General features: G+C 45.5%; 1 protein-coding gene across 1 annotated transcript in view; it reads right to left on the bottom strand.

Annotated features, from left to right (window-relative positions):
- Window positions 1-17,198, bottom strand: part of LOC115472489 (cadherin-related family member 4-like) — a 252,344-nt gene that overhangs the window by 32,107 nt on the left and 203,039 nt on the right. The window contains 1 exon segment of the mRNA XM_030206781.1: window positions 7,054-7,265. Within this exon segment, the coding sequence (XP_030062641.1) occupies window positions 7,054-7,265 (212 nt within the window).

Raw genomic sequence — 17,198 nt, 5'->3', positions numbered from 1 at the left:
AGTGCCTTCATTATCTGGGGAGGCTCTAAGAGCCTTTAGAGACTTGGCTCCTGGGGACGCTGCTAACTATGGGAGGTTGCGAGAGGCCATTAAAGACCGGTATGGACTGAGTACCCAGGCTTATAGGTGTAAGTTTAGGTCCACTAAATGGGAAAAGGGGGAAACCCCTAAAGCGGTGGCCACTAGACTGATGGACTTGGTAAAAAAATGGTTGGAACCTGAGCGCCGCTCCACGGAAGAGATTCTTCAAGAATTGGTAGTGGAGCAGTTCCTGCAGGGCCTTCCCCGGGAGATGAGGGCAGGATTGGTCCAAAGGGGCTGTAAGACGGTGGAGGCCGTGACAGCCGGGGTGGAGTGTTATTTGGAAGCCCAACATTGGGGAGAACCCAACCTGGAGGGGGGTAAGCCCCGACCTGGGGGAGGCTGGGGTTCCAAAAATTCCTTCTTTAGGCCAGATCACCAGGGAGGGAAACCCGATCACGGCTGGGGTGGTGGAAAGCCCGTAGTGCCCTCAGGCCCCGGAAAAAAGGCCCCCTCGTATGAAGGAAAATTCTGTTATAAGTGTGGGAAGGCGGGGCACTTCAGGAGGGATTGCCCAGGTCGAGAGGGATGGACCTCGCAGGTTGCCCAAGGGTTTAGGCCTCGGTATACCGCCAAGGTGGAGGTGGAGGGGTTACCTATGGTAGCCATGTTAGACTCTGGGGCAGACCAGTCCATGATCTCTAGGAGGTTATGGGAACAAATAAGAAAGAGGAGGACAGGAGGTAAAGATACCTGTGAGGGAGCAGTGGCTATTCAATGTATACATGGGGCCAGTACTCGTAGGTCCCTCCAGAGGGTTCACGTGAAGGGGCCCACAGGGGACATAGAGATAGCCATGGCGGTGCTGCCCAGACTACCCCAGGAGATGATTTTGGGAAGGGACTGGCCCCCCTTTGCCGAGTGTATTAGTGACAAGAGAGTGTTGGTCACTACCCGCTCTCAGGCTCGGCGAGTCCCTGACGCTGAGGAGGAGGAAAAAGAATGCGGGGGTGGAAATTTAAGGGGGGGGGGGGTATGTAAAGAGTATGTAGGAAAAGCCCCAAAGGAACCCGGGGATAGGCCAGAATACCCCCGTTATGGGCAGGCATTCCCCAGGAAAAAACTAGAAATAAAGAACTACAACTCCCAGCATGCCCCAAGGGAGCCTGGGGATAAGAGAAACTATGTGCATTCCCAGGAGTCACCAGAGGAGGGCCGCAGGGGAAGGAATAAGGCTGATTCTCCAACCTGGTGGAAGAGGTGGTGGAACAGGTGGGTGGAGAAAGAAGAGCCACCAAAGAGCTTTAATGAAAGAAAGGGTGAGCAGCTGGGAGAAGGGCGGGGCGAGGAGAATATGGATTGGGCTCCTGAGGAGAGAGAGGCAGGGAGTGAGCCTTGCCCTAGGGAGTTGACGGAACCAGAGAGCACCCTGGAAGAGCCGATGGACTTTTCAGCTCTGGCTCAGCGAAAGCCAAGAAAGTAGCGGGGCCAAGCCGGGTCAGGCGGGAGGTGGTCAGTAGAAAGTGTGACTGACCAAGAGGGTGGGACCCTAGGCTTTGAGCCCGCGCAAAGCCATTGAACTGTGTTTTGAAAGCCTAGCTGGACTGTGCTTGAACTGTGTTTTGAAAGCCTAGCTGGACTGTGCTGTGTTTAACGCTTGGCTAAAATTGAACTGTGGTTTGAAACCAGGGCTGAATTGAGCCGTGTGTTTTTTTTTTTTTTCTTTTTACTGCTACTCTCCAGGGGACTGGGAGAGAAAGCAGCGGTTGAAGCCAGCACGCTGTAGCAGTGTTTGTTGTTTTGGGGAAAAGGGGAGCCATACAGGAGTGGGTTTTTGTTTAGTTTGGTTTTGTGGAGGGGCTGCATCCCAGGAGAAAAGAGGATCCACTTTACAATATGAAGTATCACATCATACCTTATACTATACATTTATCTTGTTGGGCAGACTGGATGGACCATGCAGGACTTTATTAACTGTAAAACCTTTTTTAGGTATATTAAAAGCAAGAAGCCTGCAAAAGAATCAGTTGACAGAGGGGTAAAAGGGGCACTCAGGGAAGAAAAGGCCATAGCGGAGAGATTAAATGAATTCTTTGCTTTGGTCTTCATTGAGGAAAATGTGGGAGAGATACCAGTACCAGAAATGGTACTCAGTGCTGACGAGTCAAGAGAAACTGAATCAAATCTCTGTAAACCTGGAAGATATAATGGGACAATCTGACAAATTAAAGAGTAGCAAATCACCTGGACTGGATGGTATACATCCCAGAGTATTGACAGAATTGAAAAATGAACTTGAAGAAATATGTAATATGTAATTTATCTTTAAAATCAAGCATGGTACCGGAAGATTGGACAAAGCCAACATGGATTTAGTGAAGGGAAATCTTGCCTCACCAATCTACCTCATTTCTTTGAAGGGGTGAATAAACACATGGATAAAGGTGAGCTGGTCGATATTGTGTATCTGGATTTTCATAAGGCGTATGACAAAATATCTCATTAAAAACACCACAGGAAATTCGAAAGTCATGGGATAGGAGGTAGTGTTCTATTGTGGATTAAAAACTGGTTAAAAGATAGATAACTAGTGAGGTAATTAAATTTGTTGATGACACAAAGTTATTCAATGTTGTTAAATCGAAAGAGGATTGTGAAAAATTACAAGAGGACCTTGCAAGACTGGAAGACTGGGCATCTAAATGGCAGATGATGTTTAATGTGAGCAAGTGCAAAGTGACGCACGTGGGAAAGAGTAACCCAAACTATAGTTACGAGATGCAAGGTTCCACATTAGGAATCACCGACTAGGAAAAGGATCTAGGTGTCATCATTGATAACACGTTGAAACCCTCTGCTCAGTGTGCAGCGGCGGCGAAGGAAACAAATAGAATGTTAGGTATTGTTAGAAAAGGAATGGAAAACAAAAATAAGGATGTTATAATGCCTTGTAGCACTCCATGGTGCAACCACACCTTGAATACTGTGTGCAATTTTGGTCAGCACATCTCAAAACAGATATAGTGTAATTAGAAAAGGTACAGAGAAAGGCGACAAAAATGATAAAGGGGATGGGATGACTTCCCTATGAGGAAAGGTTGAAGTGGCTAGGGCTCTTCAGCTTGGAGAAAAGACAGCTGAGGGGAGATATGATAGAGGTATGTAATATAACGAGTGCAGTGGAATGAATAGACGTTGTGATAAACACAGTGGGTGCCCTACCCTGAGGAGGCCGCTAGGGGGCGCTCTCCTACAAGAAATAGAGAAAATGCCCTGTTCTGGTCCCTAGGGGAGCTCCAAATGGGACATCAGGGTAATGACCTGAAGGAGCCAGCAGAGGGAGCTCCAGCTAAGGCCTGAACATGGGGACCAGGGAGTATGTAGTAGAGATTCCCTGTTAAGAGAAGGGCACCCAGAAGGCTCTGGACTCTTCCAGAACTGGGAGGAGGGGCCCAGAAAGGGTGTGATGGGCTATTAGCTGCCCTATATAAGCAGTACCTCCTGAGGAGCTAAGGGGGAGACAAGTGCCTGGAAAGCCTGGTGGAGGAGTGGTACTGGGAAGATGGAAGAGAGAGGAAAGGAGACTCTAAAAATCTAGGAAGGTACTTACCAGACCAGGTTGATGGACTTGTGAACCAGGCCATGTTGTGATGGACTTGTGACTTATTTAAAATGAACTAACAGCCGTGGGGTGGAGGATAGGACTGTAAGGTCAATGAGAGTGAAGAGTGTCCTATCCAGGGGTGGAGGCTGTTAGACACTGAGACCCAGGTTCCCCACAGTAGATGGGCTCAGTGAGAGAACTTGTGCTAGAAGACTAACGGCTGGAAAGAAGTGGGTCCCACAAGACTGCAGTATAGTCTAATAAATTGAGTTTGCATTTTGATGACTGTCTCATTTGCATATATGTGAAGGCTGGGGAATCCTAGTTGAAGTTCCAGGAGAGTGCGAGGGGTCACGGCCCGTGGATCAGAGGGGTGACCGGGGCACCCTGGACTGGATAGGAGAGGATTTCCAGCCGAAGGAAGGCATGCCTGAGCAGTCACCCTGAGTAGGGCAGGAGCCCCAGATATAGAGGTGGGTGCTTGCAAGTGACTAGGAGAAGACCAGCTGGAGGCCTGCTCAGGAGCCTGGGGCCAGTGAGGCTGGGTAGAAAGCAGGAAGGGCATGTGTCTTTACAGATTGTTCTGAAGCCAAGTGCCAGAGAGCCTCAGGAGAGCTTAGTTCAAGAATACCCTGAGGAAGATAAAAGAAACGCCTTAGTTTTGAACTGTTTGTTTCTGTGCTGTTTTGCTGGAGTTACCAGGAATCTACCACAAGTTGTTTTGAACTGCTTTGGTTGGAACTGCCTGTGGCTAAGCAGTTTGCCTGATCAAGTGCAATACATAGCTTGGCTTGGGAGCCAAGGGAACTCTGAGGAGACTGGCAAGTGAGACCCCAGCCAGCCGAGGGGGGCATTTCAGAATCACCCAGTGGCTGGGAGCTTCATTTGTTTACACTCTCCAAAAATACTAGGACTAGGGGGCATGCAATGTATAATTAAACTCTGGAATTCATTGCCAGAGAATGTTGTAAAAGCAGCTAGCTTAGCGTGGTTTAAAAAAGGTTTGGATATCTTCCTAAAAGAAAAGTCCATAAGCCATTATTAAAATGGACTTAGGAAAATCCACTGCTGATTTTTAGGAAAAGCAGCATAAAATGTATTTTTTTTTTTTTATTGTAGTATTTTGGGATTTTGCCAGGTACTTGTAACCTGGATTGGCCACTGTTGGAAACAGGATACTGGGCTTGATGGATCTTTGGTCTTTCCCAGTATGGCAACGCTTATGCTCTTATGTTATGTTCTTAATTTATCGCTCACACCACAGTGCAGAAGAGATATATGAGAGGTGACAGTGTACCTGTGCAAAAGAACATCAAATATAAATGGCTATGTTTACTGTGAGTTGTGAGGAATATGAGGGTGAGAGGGAGAATGAAGGCACATGGAGGAACAAGGAGGCTCGAGAGGGAGGGAGACTGGGTAGAGAAAGGAAGGAGTCTTTTCCTTTTCTCCAATCCAGGTCTAAATAACAATATCCATCTTTTTAGACAAAGATGTCCTTTTCCTTTTTGAGATCAGAGTTGGATGTCCATATTTTGCCCACTCCCTGGTCCTACTCAAAACAAACCCAGACCATGCCCTCAGGGCTGTGCCTAGGGTCTCTGGTGCCCCCCTGCAGACTATCAGTAGCCGCCCCCCCCCCCCCACCTCGTGTGGCACAAGATGCAAAGGAAATAGGAGCAGAAAGACGGAGTGCATCTTTGTGGAATTGCTCAACAAATAGAGGGTTTACAACCACTTAGCTTTTCGTGCTTTCATGTTCACAAAATTAGTAATTAAATCTTTGATATCTAACTGGGCACATATATCATTCTCAATAGCAATCATGGCAAGGCTTACAAGCCTTTCTTGCAAAATACTTGATCGCAAATAATTTTTTTATAATTTTTAACCGTGAAAATGATCGCTCACCACTTGCCACACTGACAGGAATTGTCAGCAATATTCTTAGAAACAAATTGCTATACATTGCAAAATAAGATAGCAGATGTAAATTCTCAAAATGGGCATATTCCAAACGCTAAAATGAAAAAAAAATGATTTTTTTCTACCTTTGTTGTCTGGTGACTTTCTTTTTCTGATCATGCTGGCCCAGTATCTGATTCTGCTGCTATCTGTCCTCTTAACGCCGTTTCCATGGCTTCTTTTCCATTTATTTCTTTACTTTCCTCCTTTCTTCTTCATTTCTTGCTCTATATCCATAAGTAAAAGCTGGGTCCTCTGCAGACTTGACTGTCCAGTGGATCCAGCGTCTGCCTATTTTCTCCATCCATGTGCAGTTTTTCTCCTCTCTTCCTTTCCCCTCACCTCATCTCCTTCCTCTCTCTTCCCTCCCCTCCAACCATGCCCAGCATTTCTTCTCTCTCCCTTCCCCTCCATCCATGTGCATCTCCTTCCTCTGTCTTCCCTTCCCTCCCATCCATCCATGTCCAACAATTCTCCTCTCTCCCCTCCATATCCAGCAATTTCTCCTCTCTCCCTGGGCCCTGGCCTCCCATCCATGTCCATCCTTGTTCCTCTCTGCCCTTCCCTCCTCTATCCATATCCAGCAATTCTCCTCTCTCCCCTCCATGTCCAGCAATTTCTCCTCTCTCCCTGGGCCCTGGCCTCCCATCCATGTCCATCCATGTCCATCCTTGTCCTTCTCTGCCCTTTCCTCCTCCATCCATATCCAGCAATTCTCCTCTCTCCCCTCCATTTCCAGCAATTTCTCCTCTCCCTGGGCCCTGCCCTCCCATCCATGTCCCTCTCTGCCCTTCCCTTACCTCAGCTCCGCGCCGCCCTGGGGGCTTTAAATCTTTTACCTCCTATGGTCGCAGCAGCTGAGCAGCGTCAGTGAAAGCGCTGCCGACATCTCCAGCCTTCCCTTCGCACTCACTCGTTCATTCCCTCAGTGTCCCGCCTTCTTCTGACGTCATTTCCTTGTGAGGGCGGGACACTGAGGGAACCAACAAGCGCGAAGGGAAGGCTGCAGACGTCAGCAGTGCTTTCACTGACGCTGCTCAGCTGCTGCGACCGTCGGAGGTAAAAGATTTAAAGCCCCCAGGGCGGCGCAGAGCTGAGGTAAGCGGCGAGGGTAAGCACCGCGGCGGCGCCCTCCAGAGGTCGGCGCCTCCCTGCGGTGCTTACCCCACTTACTGTGTTGGCATGGCCCTGCACGCTCTCTTGCCATATGGACATAGTGCAGTTTTAGACATCCATGCCTTGGTTTCATAAAATCGAGATTTGGACATTCAAAACAAGAATAGAGCTTCAAAAGTAACCACCATTGTAACCTAGCTTAGAGATGAATCTGTGCTAAGACTAGATCAACAAAATTTGTTAATGATGTCCAAGTAATGACAATTTGGCTGTCCCTGTGAGTGCTTGAGCACAAGTATAGGACAAGCAGCACTGAACACACAGGAGATGGCATGATTTCCTCTCACCGTTGTTGTCTGTGTGGTGGTTGAAACTGTTGTTGTCCATGGAATCACGTGAACAATTACTGGTACTGTTGTGCTACGCCGAGGAGGAGGGTCATCAGTCACCTCAATCAAGAGTTCAAAAGTCAAGGGGTCATACACACCATGAGGGTTATAAGAGAAGCCACTGTGGTAGAGTGCACCATTTTTAATGCTGAAACGGTTATTGGTATTACCTGTGAGTAAAAGTGAAAAATATTTACATCATGGTTTCTTATAGCTAAGATCAACACTGTCATATCTGTAATCTGGCCAACTCTGATGCAGTGAACTTTGAAACCTAGAAACCACTTGCTTGATACATGACAGTTTCAATTCACACTTCCATGGTCTTACAAAGAATTTCAGAAACATCTATGCTGCCACCTCTGGGGCAGGTTCTTGAACTGAAAGCCTCCATTTTGGCATCTTGCAAATGGGATAGCTTTCAAACAGAAGTAGAGGGAACTGTGATGGGAAGTGGTTAGAAAAACACCAACAGCATCTTGGCATTAACAAGTCTATGGATGCGACACAGAGCTAGAAGGTATGTTGGACAAATTTGAAGAAGGCTGCTGCCCCCCCCCCCCCCCAAAAAAAAAAAACTTTTGCTGTTGGAAAGATGAGTAATATTTAATATTTTATAATACAAATGAAAAAAGTTCTAAATAAGGATTAAGGTATAAAATACAGATGTTATATATTTTTGATTTAGATTTTGGACCAATGACGACTGTAGTACCTGTAACTCAATCAAGATTAATTTTACCTTAGAGCAGCACTTCTGAAGGTCCGATATACAAAGACATTTTTATTAAGAGGGTTGCTGCATTTTATGTGATTGATAATTCTCTCTCTAAAATATAATTTGCTGTACCAACTGAGTTCTTTACATGTTATGTCAGAGACATAATACGTGTAGAAAACACCTGTCGGCATCAAGGAAATCACATGCCACCAATCACAACGATAGTTTATATAGTTCATACAAATAATATTGTTAGTGAATCTACTTGCTTGACAGAGGAGAAATGGACTCACTCATTCTCTTGCTTGCTCACATTCAGTACCCACAGGCTGTTTACCTACCCTAGATAGGCTTGAGCTGGAAGAATCCAGAGGAATAGATGCTGCATCCAGGACAGGACTACCTCTGGCAGAAGCCTACTACTGTACAAGGTTGTAGGCTCTATAATTCTTCTAGTCTTTGGGTTAGATAGAGTAATCTTTGGCGCTCATTTTTGAAGCATATGGACATCTCAAAAGGCCAAAGCGGACATCCATGTGCTTGAAACATCCAAATCCCGATTTTGCAAAGGCAGAAAGGGGCATGCAACATTGCAGTACATACAAATAGCAAGGGGACGTGTTGTGTGCATGTCTTGGGCAGGACTAGGGAGGCTTGAAATCTGGACATCCAACACCAATTACCAAAGGGGAAGAAATGTCCATGTCTAAACAGAAGGACATCCTTACTTAGACCTGTTTAGGAATTTCAAGGTTACAGAAAGTGCTCTGATCGAGCAGCTGTCCACTGGAGGGATTAAGGCATGACGCCTCCTTAATCCTCCAGTAGCTGCTGTCCCCCCCCCCCCCCCCCCACTCTCTCTGTGTTGAAAGTGAAACTGGAAGGGTATACCAGACTATGACAGCTTCAGGTATTATGGGTATTCTTAACAGAGCAGGAAGCTGGTTTGAGAAGTAACCTAGTAATGGGACTCAGGTTCAAATCCTACTTCAACTCTTTCTTTTTAATTGTGAAGACTCCAGAAACAGAAAAATGTCTACTGTGATGTACATTCAGGTACTGCAGGTATTTTTCTGTTCCTAGAGGGCTCACATCCTAGAGGGCTCACAGGTTTAAAAAAATGAGAGTTTAAAAGGGGATTTGAACCTTGGTCCCTTGGTTTATAGTCCACTGCACTAACTAGGCTGACCCTCTGCTCTGCATGTACATCTGCATGGCCATTTTCTAAAAATGCTGCTATACAGATGTCCAGCAGGCTCATTTTTGAAAGAGATGGACGTCCATCTTCTGACATAAATCGGAACATTGACGTCCATCTCCCAAAGACATCTAAACCGGTATAATCGAAACCTGATTTTGGATGTCTCTAACTGAAGTCCGTCGCAAGGACATCCAAAGTTCAAGGGGGTATGTCAGAGGTGTGGTGAAGGCGGAACTTGAGCGTGCCTAACACTTGGATATCTTTGAGCCATAATCAAAAAAAGCAGGGACGTCCTAAAGTAAAAGTTGGACGTTCTCACGTGGATGTGTTTTTTTTACAAATAAGGCACATAAAGGTGCCCAAAATGACCAGATGACCACCGGAGGGAATCAGGGATGACCTCCTGTTACTCCCCCAGTGGTCACTAACCCCCCTCTCACCCTCAAAAAACATCTTTAAAAATATTTTGTGTCAGCCTCTATGCCAGCCTCAGATGTCATACTCAGCTCCATGACAGTGCATGCAGGTCCCTGGAGCAGTTTTAGTGGGTGCAGTGCACTTAAGACAGGCGGACCCAGGCCCATACCCCCCCCCCCCACCTGTTATGTTTGTGGAGGAAACAGCAAGCCCTCCAAAACACACTACAAACCCACTGTACCCACATCTAGGTGCCCCCCTTCACCCGTAAGGGCTATGGTAGTGGTGTACAGTTGGGGGTAGTAAGTTTTGGGGGGAGGGGTTGCGGGGCTTAGCACACACGGTAAGGGTGCTATGTACCTGGGAGCAATTTATGAAGTCCAATGCAGTGCCCTCTAGAGTGCCCGGTTGGTGTCCTGGCATGTCAGGGGGACCAGTGCACTACAAATGTTGGCTCCTCCCACGTCCAAATGGCTTGCATTTTAGACATGGACGTCTTTGGTTTTGAAAATCGCTGAAAGTCAAAGACGTCCATGTCCAAGGACGTCCTTGGTATTTTCAAAACGAAAGATGGACGTCCATCTTTTTTCAAAAATATGGTTTTCCCCGCCCCTGGATTTGGACGTTTTACAAATGTCCAAATCCCAACTTTGACGTTTCTTTCGAAAATGCCCCTCTATGTCTTCTTTTCTCCCATTCAAAATTTGGACATTTCAGTTTGTTAAATGGATATTTATGCTGGACGTTTCCAGTGCACGGATGTCCATCTCGCGTATTTTCGAACAGTGTGATAGAGTCACATCCAGGATAGTTGGGTTAACGCAGTTTCAGTCTGAAATACAAGTCCCAGAAGGCATTGCAGGCAAGGAACTAGGGGTGAGATGAAGAACCCGGGCTGGACTCCTAGCTGCAATAGGGGAAGACATGGGTGTAAGCTGGCAGGATGTGTAGATTGGCTGCCACTAGGGGGAAAGAGAGATAGGAAACCCTGTGTGCAGGAGCTCATCATTAGTCTAATGCTCAACTCAGCTGGTATGGGTGTGGGGGAAGCTAATGGAAGGAGAATGATTGGTTGTGGTAGCAGAAGCCAGGGATTGATTAGGCAGGTGGGAAGGAGTCCCGGGGAAGAGAGAAGCAGAAGGAGAGAAGAGGGTAGAGTGAAGCAGATGCAGGGTGAAATCCCTTGGGTGTGAGATCCCTTGGGTGTAAGAAAGTCCCAAAAGTATTTGCAGGCTGAAAATCCTTGGGTAATAGAGGTCCCTAAAGTATTGAATCTACCAGTGAAGCTGATGTAAAGGGGAATTTCTTGGGGTAAGAGAAATCCCTAAAGTATGGAACCCCTCCTGAAGGTAAAGAGAGTAGAAGGTAGAAACTGCTGCTTTGTGATTTAACTGTGATGATGAATTGAATGAACTGCTTCTATTTGGAATTGAACTACTGTTTATTGTGCACTGGATAAAGAGCCCAGACTGGAGCTGACTGTGAGCCTGTATTGAATCCTGGTATGTGCTGATAGCCTACTGCTTAAAGGGGACTATTTGCCACACACTTTTAGGTGGCTTATATGTGCTTAAGATTGAAGGTGAATGCTGCTGTTGGACCTGTGTATCAGGTCTACTAGAAACCTGCATGGAAAAAAGTCCTTAAGACTGAAGTTGCTGGTGAACATTTATTTCTTGACTGTACCGGGAGCCTGTGGCTGGAGGAGATTGTTCTATCCTTGGTTGCACCTAGAGGTACCTGGTTACAACAGGCTGTATCCTATTCGTAAATTAGAGATGGATGTCCATTTGGACTGTACTGACTTGACATCCTTTCAAAATGCCCCTATTTATTTCTCTTTTATTCTAATAAACCGTGCTTAAAGTTAGGTGCAGTTTATAGACTAGCACTTATGTCTGGGAATTGCGGCTAACTTTAGGCGTGGCAATTTGCACCAACTGAAACGTGATGCAAATGTATGTGTCTCAATTAGGCGCATATCCCCCTCATTCTATAGCAACACATGTGAATGTTAGGAACGCCCCCATTCCACCCATGATCCTTCCATTTCCCGATCCTGCTTTTTGACTCGCATGCAAAATTTAGATGCGGATCCCGCACCTGAATTTACACACACATATTTCAATTAAATCTAGTCAGTGCAAATAATATCTGTAATCATTCAAAAAAGTCAAAGTCTTCACCTAATCTGTCAAGCACACAGCTCCTTTTCTAAAACAATTTCATTGGCTACCAGTCTGTCAATGAATTATCTACAAGTTTGCATTACTTTCCATAGGAGTGGAGGAGTGGCCTAGTGGTTATAGCACCAGTCTTGCAATCCAGAGGTAGCCAGTTCAAATCCCACTGCTGCTCCTTGAGATCTTGGGCAAGTTACTTAACCCTCCATTGCCTCAGGTACAAACTTAGATTGTGAGCCCTCCTGAGACAGAGAAATAGCCAGAGTACCTGAATGTAACTCACCTTGAGCTACTACTGAAAAAGGTGTGAGCAAAATCTAAATAAATACCGTATTTTTCGGACTATAAGACGCACTTTTTTCCCCCAAAATTTGGGAGGAAAATGGGGGGTGCGTCTTATAGTCCGAAGGTAGCGTTTTCGGACCTCCGTTCCAGTACTTACATGATTCCATGTGCCCTGGTGGTCTAGTGACGTCGGGGCAGGAAAGAGCCCCCTCTTTCCTGCCCATCGCGCTGCTCTCCGTGCTCCTCAATGCTTTCTGACGGTCTCGGCGAGATTCAAAATGGCCGCCGAGAATCTCGGCGGCCATTTTGAATATCGCCGAGACCATCAGAAAGCATTGAGAAGCACGGAGAGCAGCGCGATGGGCAGGAAAGAGGGGGCTCTTTCCTGCCCCGACGTCACTAGACCACCAGGGCACATGGAATCATGTAAGTACTGGAACGGAGGTCCGAAACCCGGACAAGACGCACCGGAGCAGAGCACCTAGGTTTTAGAGGAGGGAAAGAGGAAAATTTTTTTTTTCCTATTTCCCTCCTTTAAAACCTAGGTGCGTCTTATGGTCCGGTGCGTCTTATAGTCCGAAAAATACGGTAATATATAGGACTCCCAGATTATTTATCCTCTGACAATCCCATATTCCCCTGCTCAAGTTCTCCATTCAGTCAATGATCACCCATCTGATTCTTCCAAGTCCTAAATTTGCATTTCTCAAATCAACTAGAAACTGTGCTTTCTTCTTTCTTGCACAAATATCTGGAATAATCTCCCACTTACATTATGTAGCAATACATCACTTAAACAGTTTAAAACAGAGTTTAAGACCTGGCTTTTCATACAAGCTTTTGGAGTCCCAGATACATAAGGTTTTGCTGCCTGCCTCTTCTCTTCCTGTCCTTATTTTGTCATCCATTCTATCTTCTTTTTTTTAACCCTTATTCGTTTCTATGGTTGTTTAGTCTTTGTAGTGTGAATGCCCTTTCCTATCAAACAATGGAGTTCCTTTCCTTCTTTCTTATCTGTGTTGTAGATTGTACATTGCTTTGCCCTGTCTAGTCAGTTTAAGTGGTATAGCAAGTTTTAATAAACTATAATTTGTTATTAACAAGCCAAATATCAGCACTAATTAGCTTGATATTCAATTAAGTTGTGCACGCAATTTTTAGCAACTTTTATAGAATTCAGGGGTTAGTCCCTTAGTTCACATTGAGTGCCCTTACTTGGACATTGTTAATAATTACATTTTAGCCTTATCGTGTTAGGCCTTATTGATTTTATTACATGTATTGGTTAAGTTCGATCATATTATTTATATCATTTAGGCTTAAATGTGTATTATTACTTACACATATGTAACCAGTGGTGGCCCTACCATTAGGCCAACTGAGGTGGGGATCTCATGTGGAACTCTTTATGGAGCAGCATCTTTCTCCCCTTCCTTTCTCAACGCCCCTCCCCAGCCTAACTTCTTTTGTTTTTTAAAAGTTGGTAGCAGAATCTATCCCAATATTCTGCTCTGCTGCTGGCTCCGGTGTCTCCTCTGTACTGCAGGTCGCCTCTCTGTCATAACTTCCTGTTTCCTCGGAGGTGGGCCGCAATACAGAGGAGATGATGGTGCCGATGGAAGAGCAGCTTATGGGGATCGATGCCGCTGCTGCCTTTTGTAGGCTCAGGGAGTGGGGTTGAGTAAGGAAGGGGGGGGGGGGGGGAGATGCCAGACTGCGGCCGGGGGGGGGGGGGGGGGGGGGAGAAAGGAGATGGCAGAGTGTGGTAAGATATAGCCAGCTATCCCCGAATATTTAGTGCATACATGGCTATTGTAAGCAGCCAGATTGGGCAATGTAATTACCTGGAATATCTTTGACCAGTTTAAACTTAACTGGCTATCTCCAAAATATCAGCATAACTGGTTAAGTTTAAACTGGCCAAAAATAAACCAGAAATGGCCCGGCATTGACTCTACGGGCTGATTGTTGACTGCAGGAGTTAGCTGGGCTCCCTCCCACGGTCTGAATATCAGCCCCATAATGAATATTATTTATGCAATAGGTGTTAAGTACACATAGCATTTCAGACGGATGAGGGGAGATATGACTGAGGTCTACAAAATCCTAAGTGGTGTAGAACGAGTAGAAGTAAATCGATTTTTTACTCGTTCCAAAAGTACAAAGACTAGGGCAGTCGAGGAAGTTACATGGAAGTACTTTTAAAACAAATAGGAGGAAATATTTTTTCACTCAACAAATAGTTAAGCTCTGGAACTCTTTGCCGGAGGATGTGGTAACAGCAGTTAGCGTATCTGGGTTTAAAAAAGGTTTGGACAAATTCCTGGAGGAAAAGTCCTGCTTGCTCTGGGATTTGTAGTATGGAGTGTTGCCACAATTTGGGTTTCTGCCAGGTACTTGTGACCTAGCTTGGCGACTGTTTGGAAAACAGGATACTGAGCTAGATGGACCATTGGTCTGACCCAGTATGACTACTTTTATGTTCTTATGTACATATATTGGGGTGAATATTCAGCTGGTGATGGGTCCTGTCCGGGAAGAGGCACTAAATATATGGGTATGTGCGAACAGCAGGCACTTGATTGGTTAAGTGCCAATATTAAACTTTAACCAGTTATTAAACCGGCTATAGATAGGATTGCTCTTTATACAGTCCTATTTGTTCAGTTAAACTTAGCTGGTTATTACTGATTATTGGCAAATAACTAGCTAAGTGCGAACTCCACCCGAATCCACCCCCAGACCAGCCACTGAATAGCCAGTTTCGGCTCAGGCGGACAGTGATCATAATCAGTAGTGTCAGTGCCATCCACTGAATATTAGCGGATAGGCCCACAGATGATTTAACTGGGTGGGAGCCTTTCCTGTCTGGTTAATTTACTATGAATTTTAACTCCCGTAGTTTTTATCCTTGTTAGGTCTAAGTAACCTGCAGTCTGGAGTTAAAATCATTGGGCCCGATCTTCAGACCGTGGGAGTTAGCTGGGCTACCTCCTGCAGTTGGCACTCAGCCTGGATAATTAATGCTGGGCCATTTTCGGTGACCAACATTGAATATCCAGTTTATTTTTGGCCGGTTCCAACTTAACCAGACAAGCTGATATTGATCACTGGCCGGTTAAGTTGGAACCGGTCAAAGATATTCCAGATATTCACATGGCCAAATATGGCTGCAAAACCCATGTTGAAAATCGGAGGTTAGCCAGGTTATATTGGCCAATATAACTGGCTATCTGCTAACTGTGAATGTGTAGCGGGTCATGGCTGGCCTTGTCCCACTGAAAATTTCTGAATAGTTGGTTATGTGGCATTTAACCAGCAGGTGCTGATACTTGCCAGTTAAATGCTTTTGAATATCAGGGGATTGTGTTCATTGATTTAACTTGCTTGAAACTATTACAGTATTGCTTTACCAAATTACACATATGTATTATTAGTGATTGCTCATAATTTTCAACATTTTAAATCTTAAGTCAGGTATGGAGTATGTTCCAGGGGCATAGCTACAGGTGGGCCTGGCTAGGCCCTCAGGCCCGCCCAGGCAGCTGGCAGCTCTCTGGTCTTTCTCCTCCTACCTGCTTCCTTTTTTTTTTTTTAGTGTGGGCCAGGTCCTGAAGCGGAAGTTGGTACGTAGCTACGGTGGGCATCGGCTCAGGCCCGCCCAGGCAGTCGGCAGCTCTCCGTGTCCTCCTTCTCATCCTACTGTTTACATATTTATTTTTTGTAGTGCGGGTCAGGTCCTGAAGCGGAAATGTAGGCCATTGCACACTACGTGCCGGCGTTGCTACTCCGGCACTCATTCCCCGTATAGATTCATTGTGCTCTGCTGCTATGCCTTGCTTGCATCTCTATCCCACCCAGTGCGCACAATGGCAATGCTGAGCCCACGGACTCATGGTTCCTTCACCATGCCTCCCCCAGGCCTCAGTACTCTCCTGCAGCCCCATAACAACTGAGCACACACGGAGCAGGACACAGTAAGTGCCACCACCGATGCCCAGCTGCACAGTTAAAATGAACATATATATTTTTATTTTAATATGTACAGTGACTAGTCAGTGTAATGATTGCTGGTGGTGGGCTTCTGGGTGGGTTCCTCACTGCCTATGGCCAAAAAAGTTATATTTAATTATTAAATATACTTTTCCCCCCCTAGGCAGCAGGAGCCCACCCAGACCCACCATCAATAAATTTTAATAGTACCCAAGTTAAAATTTTAAAAAGGTTGCGTATTTGTCATGGTGCCTTGGTGGGTTTTTAAGTAGGGATGTCCTCTGCAGTGCCTCGGTTAAAATTTAAAAGAAAAAAATAATTTTAAATCTAATGTAGACTGGTTTCTGGGTGAAGGTGGGCTGTGTAGTGTCCAGGACATTAAAAAAAAATAAAGACATTTATATATAGAAAATTTTGAAATAAATAAATAAGTCATATATTAATTTATCAGAATTGCTGCTTAGTCTAGTACACTGTATCAATTGGGTCCAATTCTCATGACTGTAATCATTAGGTTTTTAATGTGCAGTGTGCTCCTTTGGAGCTCCTTCCACATGAAAAAAAAGGAATGAGGAACTGTGGGGCATAACCTGAATTCAATATTTTAGTCAACCAAGATGGATTTCTCACTGCTGCGGCTTTGGTTTACAAGGTCAAAGGTGAATAAAGGTTTTGTGCTCTGTGTTTATGCCCTGCTGGCACTAGCTCAATCTATCTGTGCAAGTTAAGGTAGGATAGTCTATGTAACGGTTACATCAGAGACAGTACCTTAGACAGCACATATGGATAATACCTGTCTGATTGGGTCTGTCAGCATTGAGGGAACCACATGCCACCAATCACAATGATTATTTATAGAATCTACATGAATAGCATTGTTACTGAATCTCTAATGGCTGGACAGAGAAGAGACTAGGATTCACTTACTATCTAGTTCACTCACTCTCTTGCTTGCTCATCTATCCTGGATCAGCTCATGCTGGAAGAACAAACGCTACCTCCTGAGGAACAGCTGCTGCATCCAAGACAGGACAACCTCTGGTAGAAGCCTCCTGCTGTACAAGGTCATGGGCTTTATAATTCTTCCTGTCTTTGGGTTCAGGGCCAGTCTTAGCAATTGTTGGGCCCTGTGTAGACCAGTTCAGTGGGCCCGCCCATACCCGCCACCGTAAGTCATAATTTATCAGTTTAAAAGGAGGTTTAGAGCTCTCTGAACCCCACCTCACCCCATACCTTGATGTGCATCCACTATGTTTCAGTAGAGAGCAGCAGACAGCGGCAGCAATTTTCATATCCTGTCAGT

The sequence above is a fragment of the Microcaecilia unicolor genome, chromosome 6, assembly GCF_901765095.1.
Source record: "Microcaecilia unicolor chromosome 6, aMicUni1.1, whole genome shotgun sequence".
In the NCBI taxonomy this organism is placed as follows: domain Eukaryota; kingdom Metazoa; phylum Chordata; class Amphibia; order Gymnophiona; family Siphonopidae; genus Microcaecilia; species Microcaecilia unicolor.
This window is presented reverse-complemented; position numbering and strand designations above follow the sequence as displayed.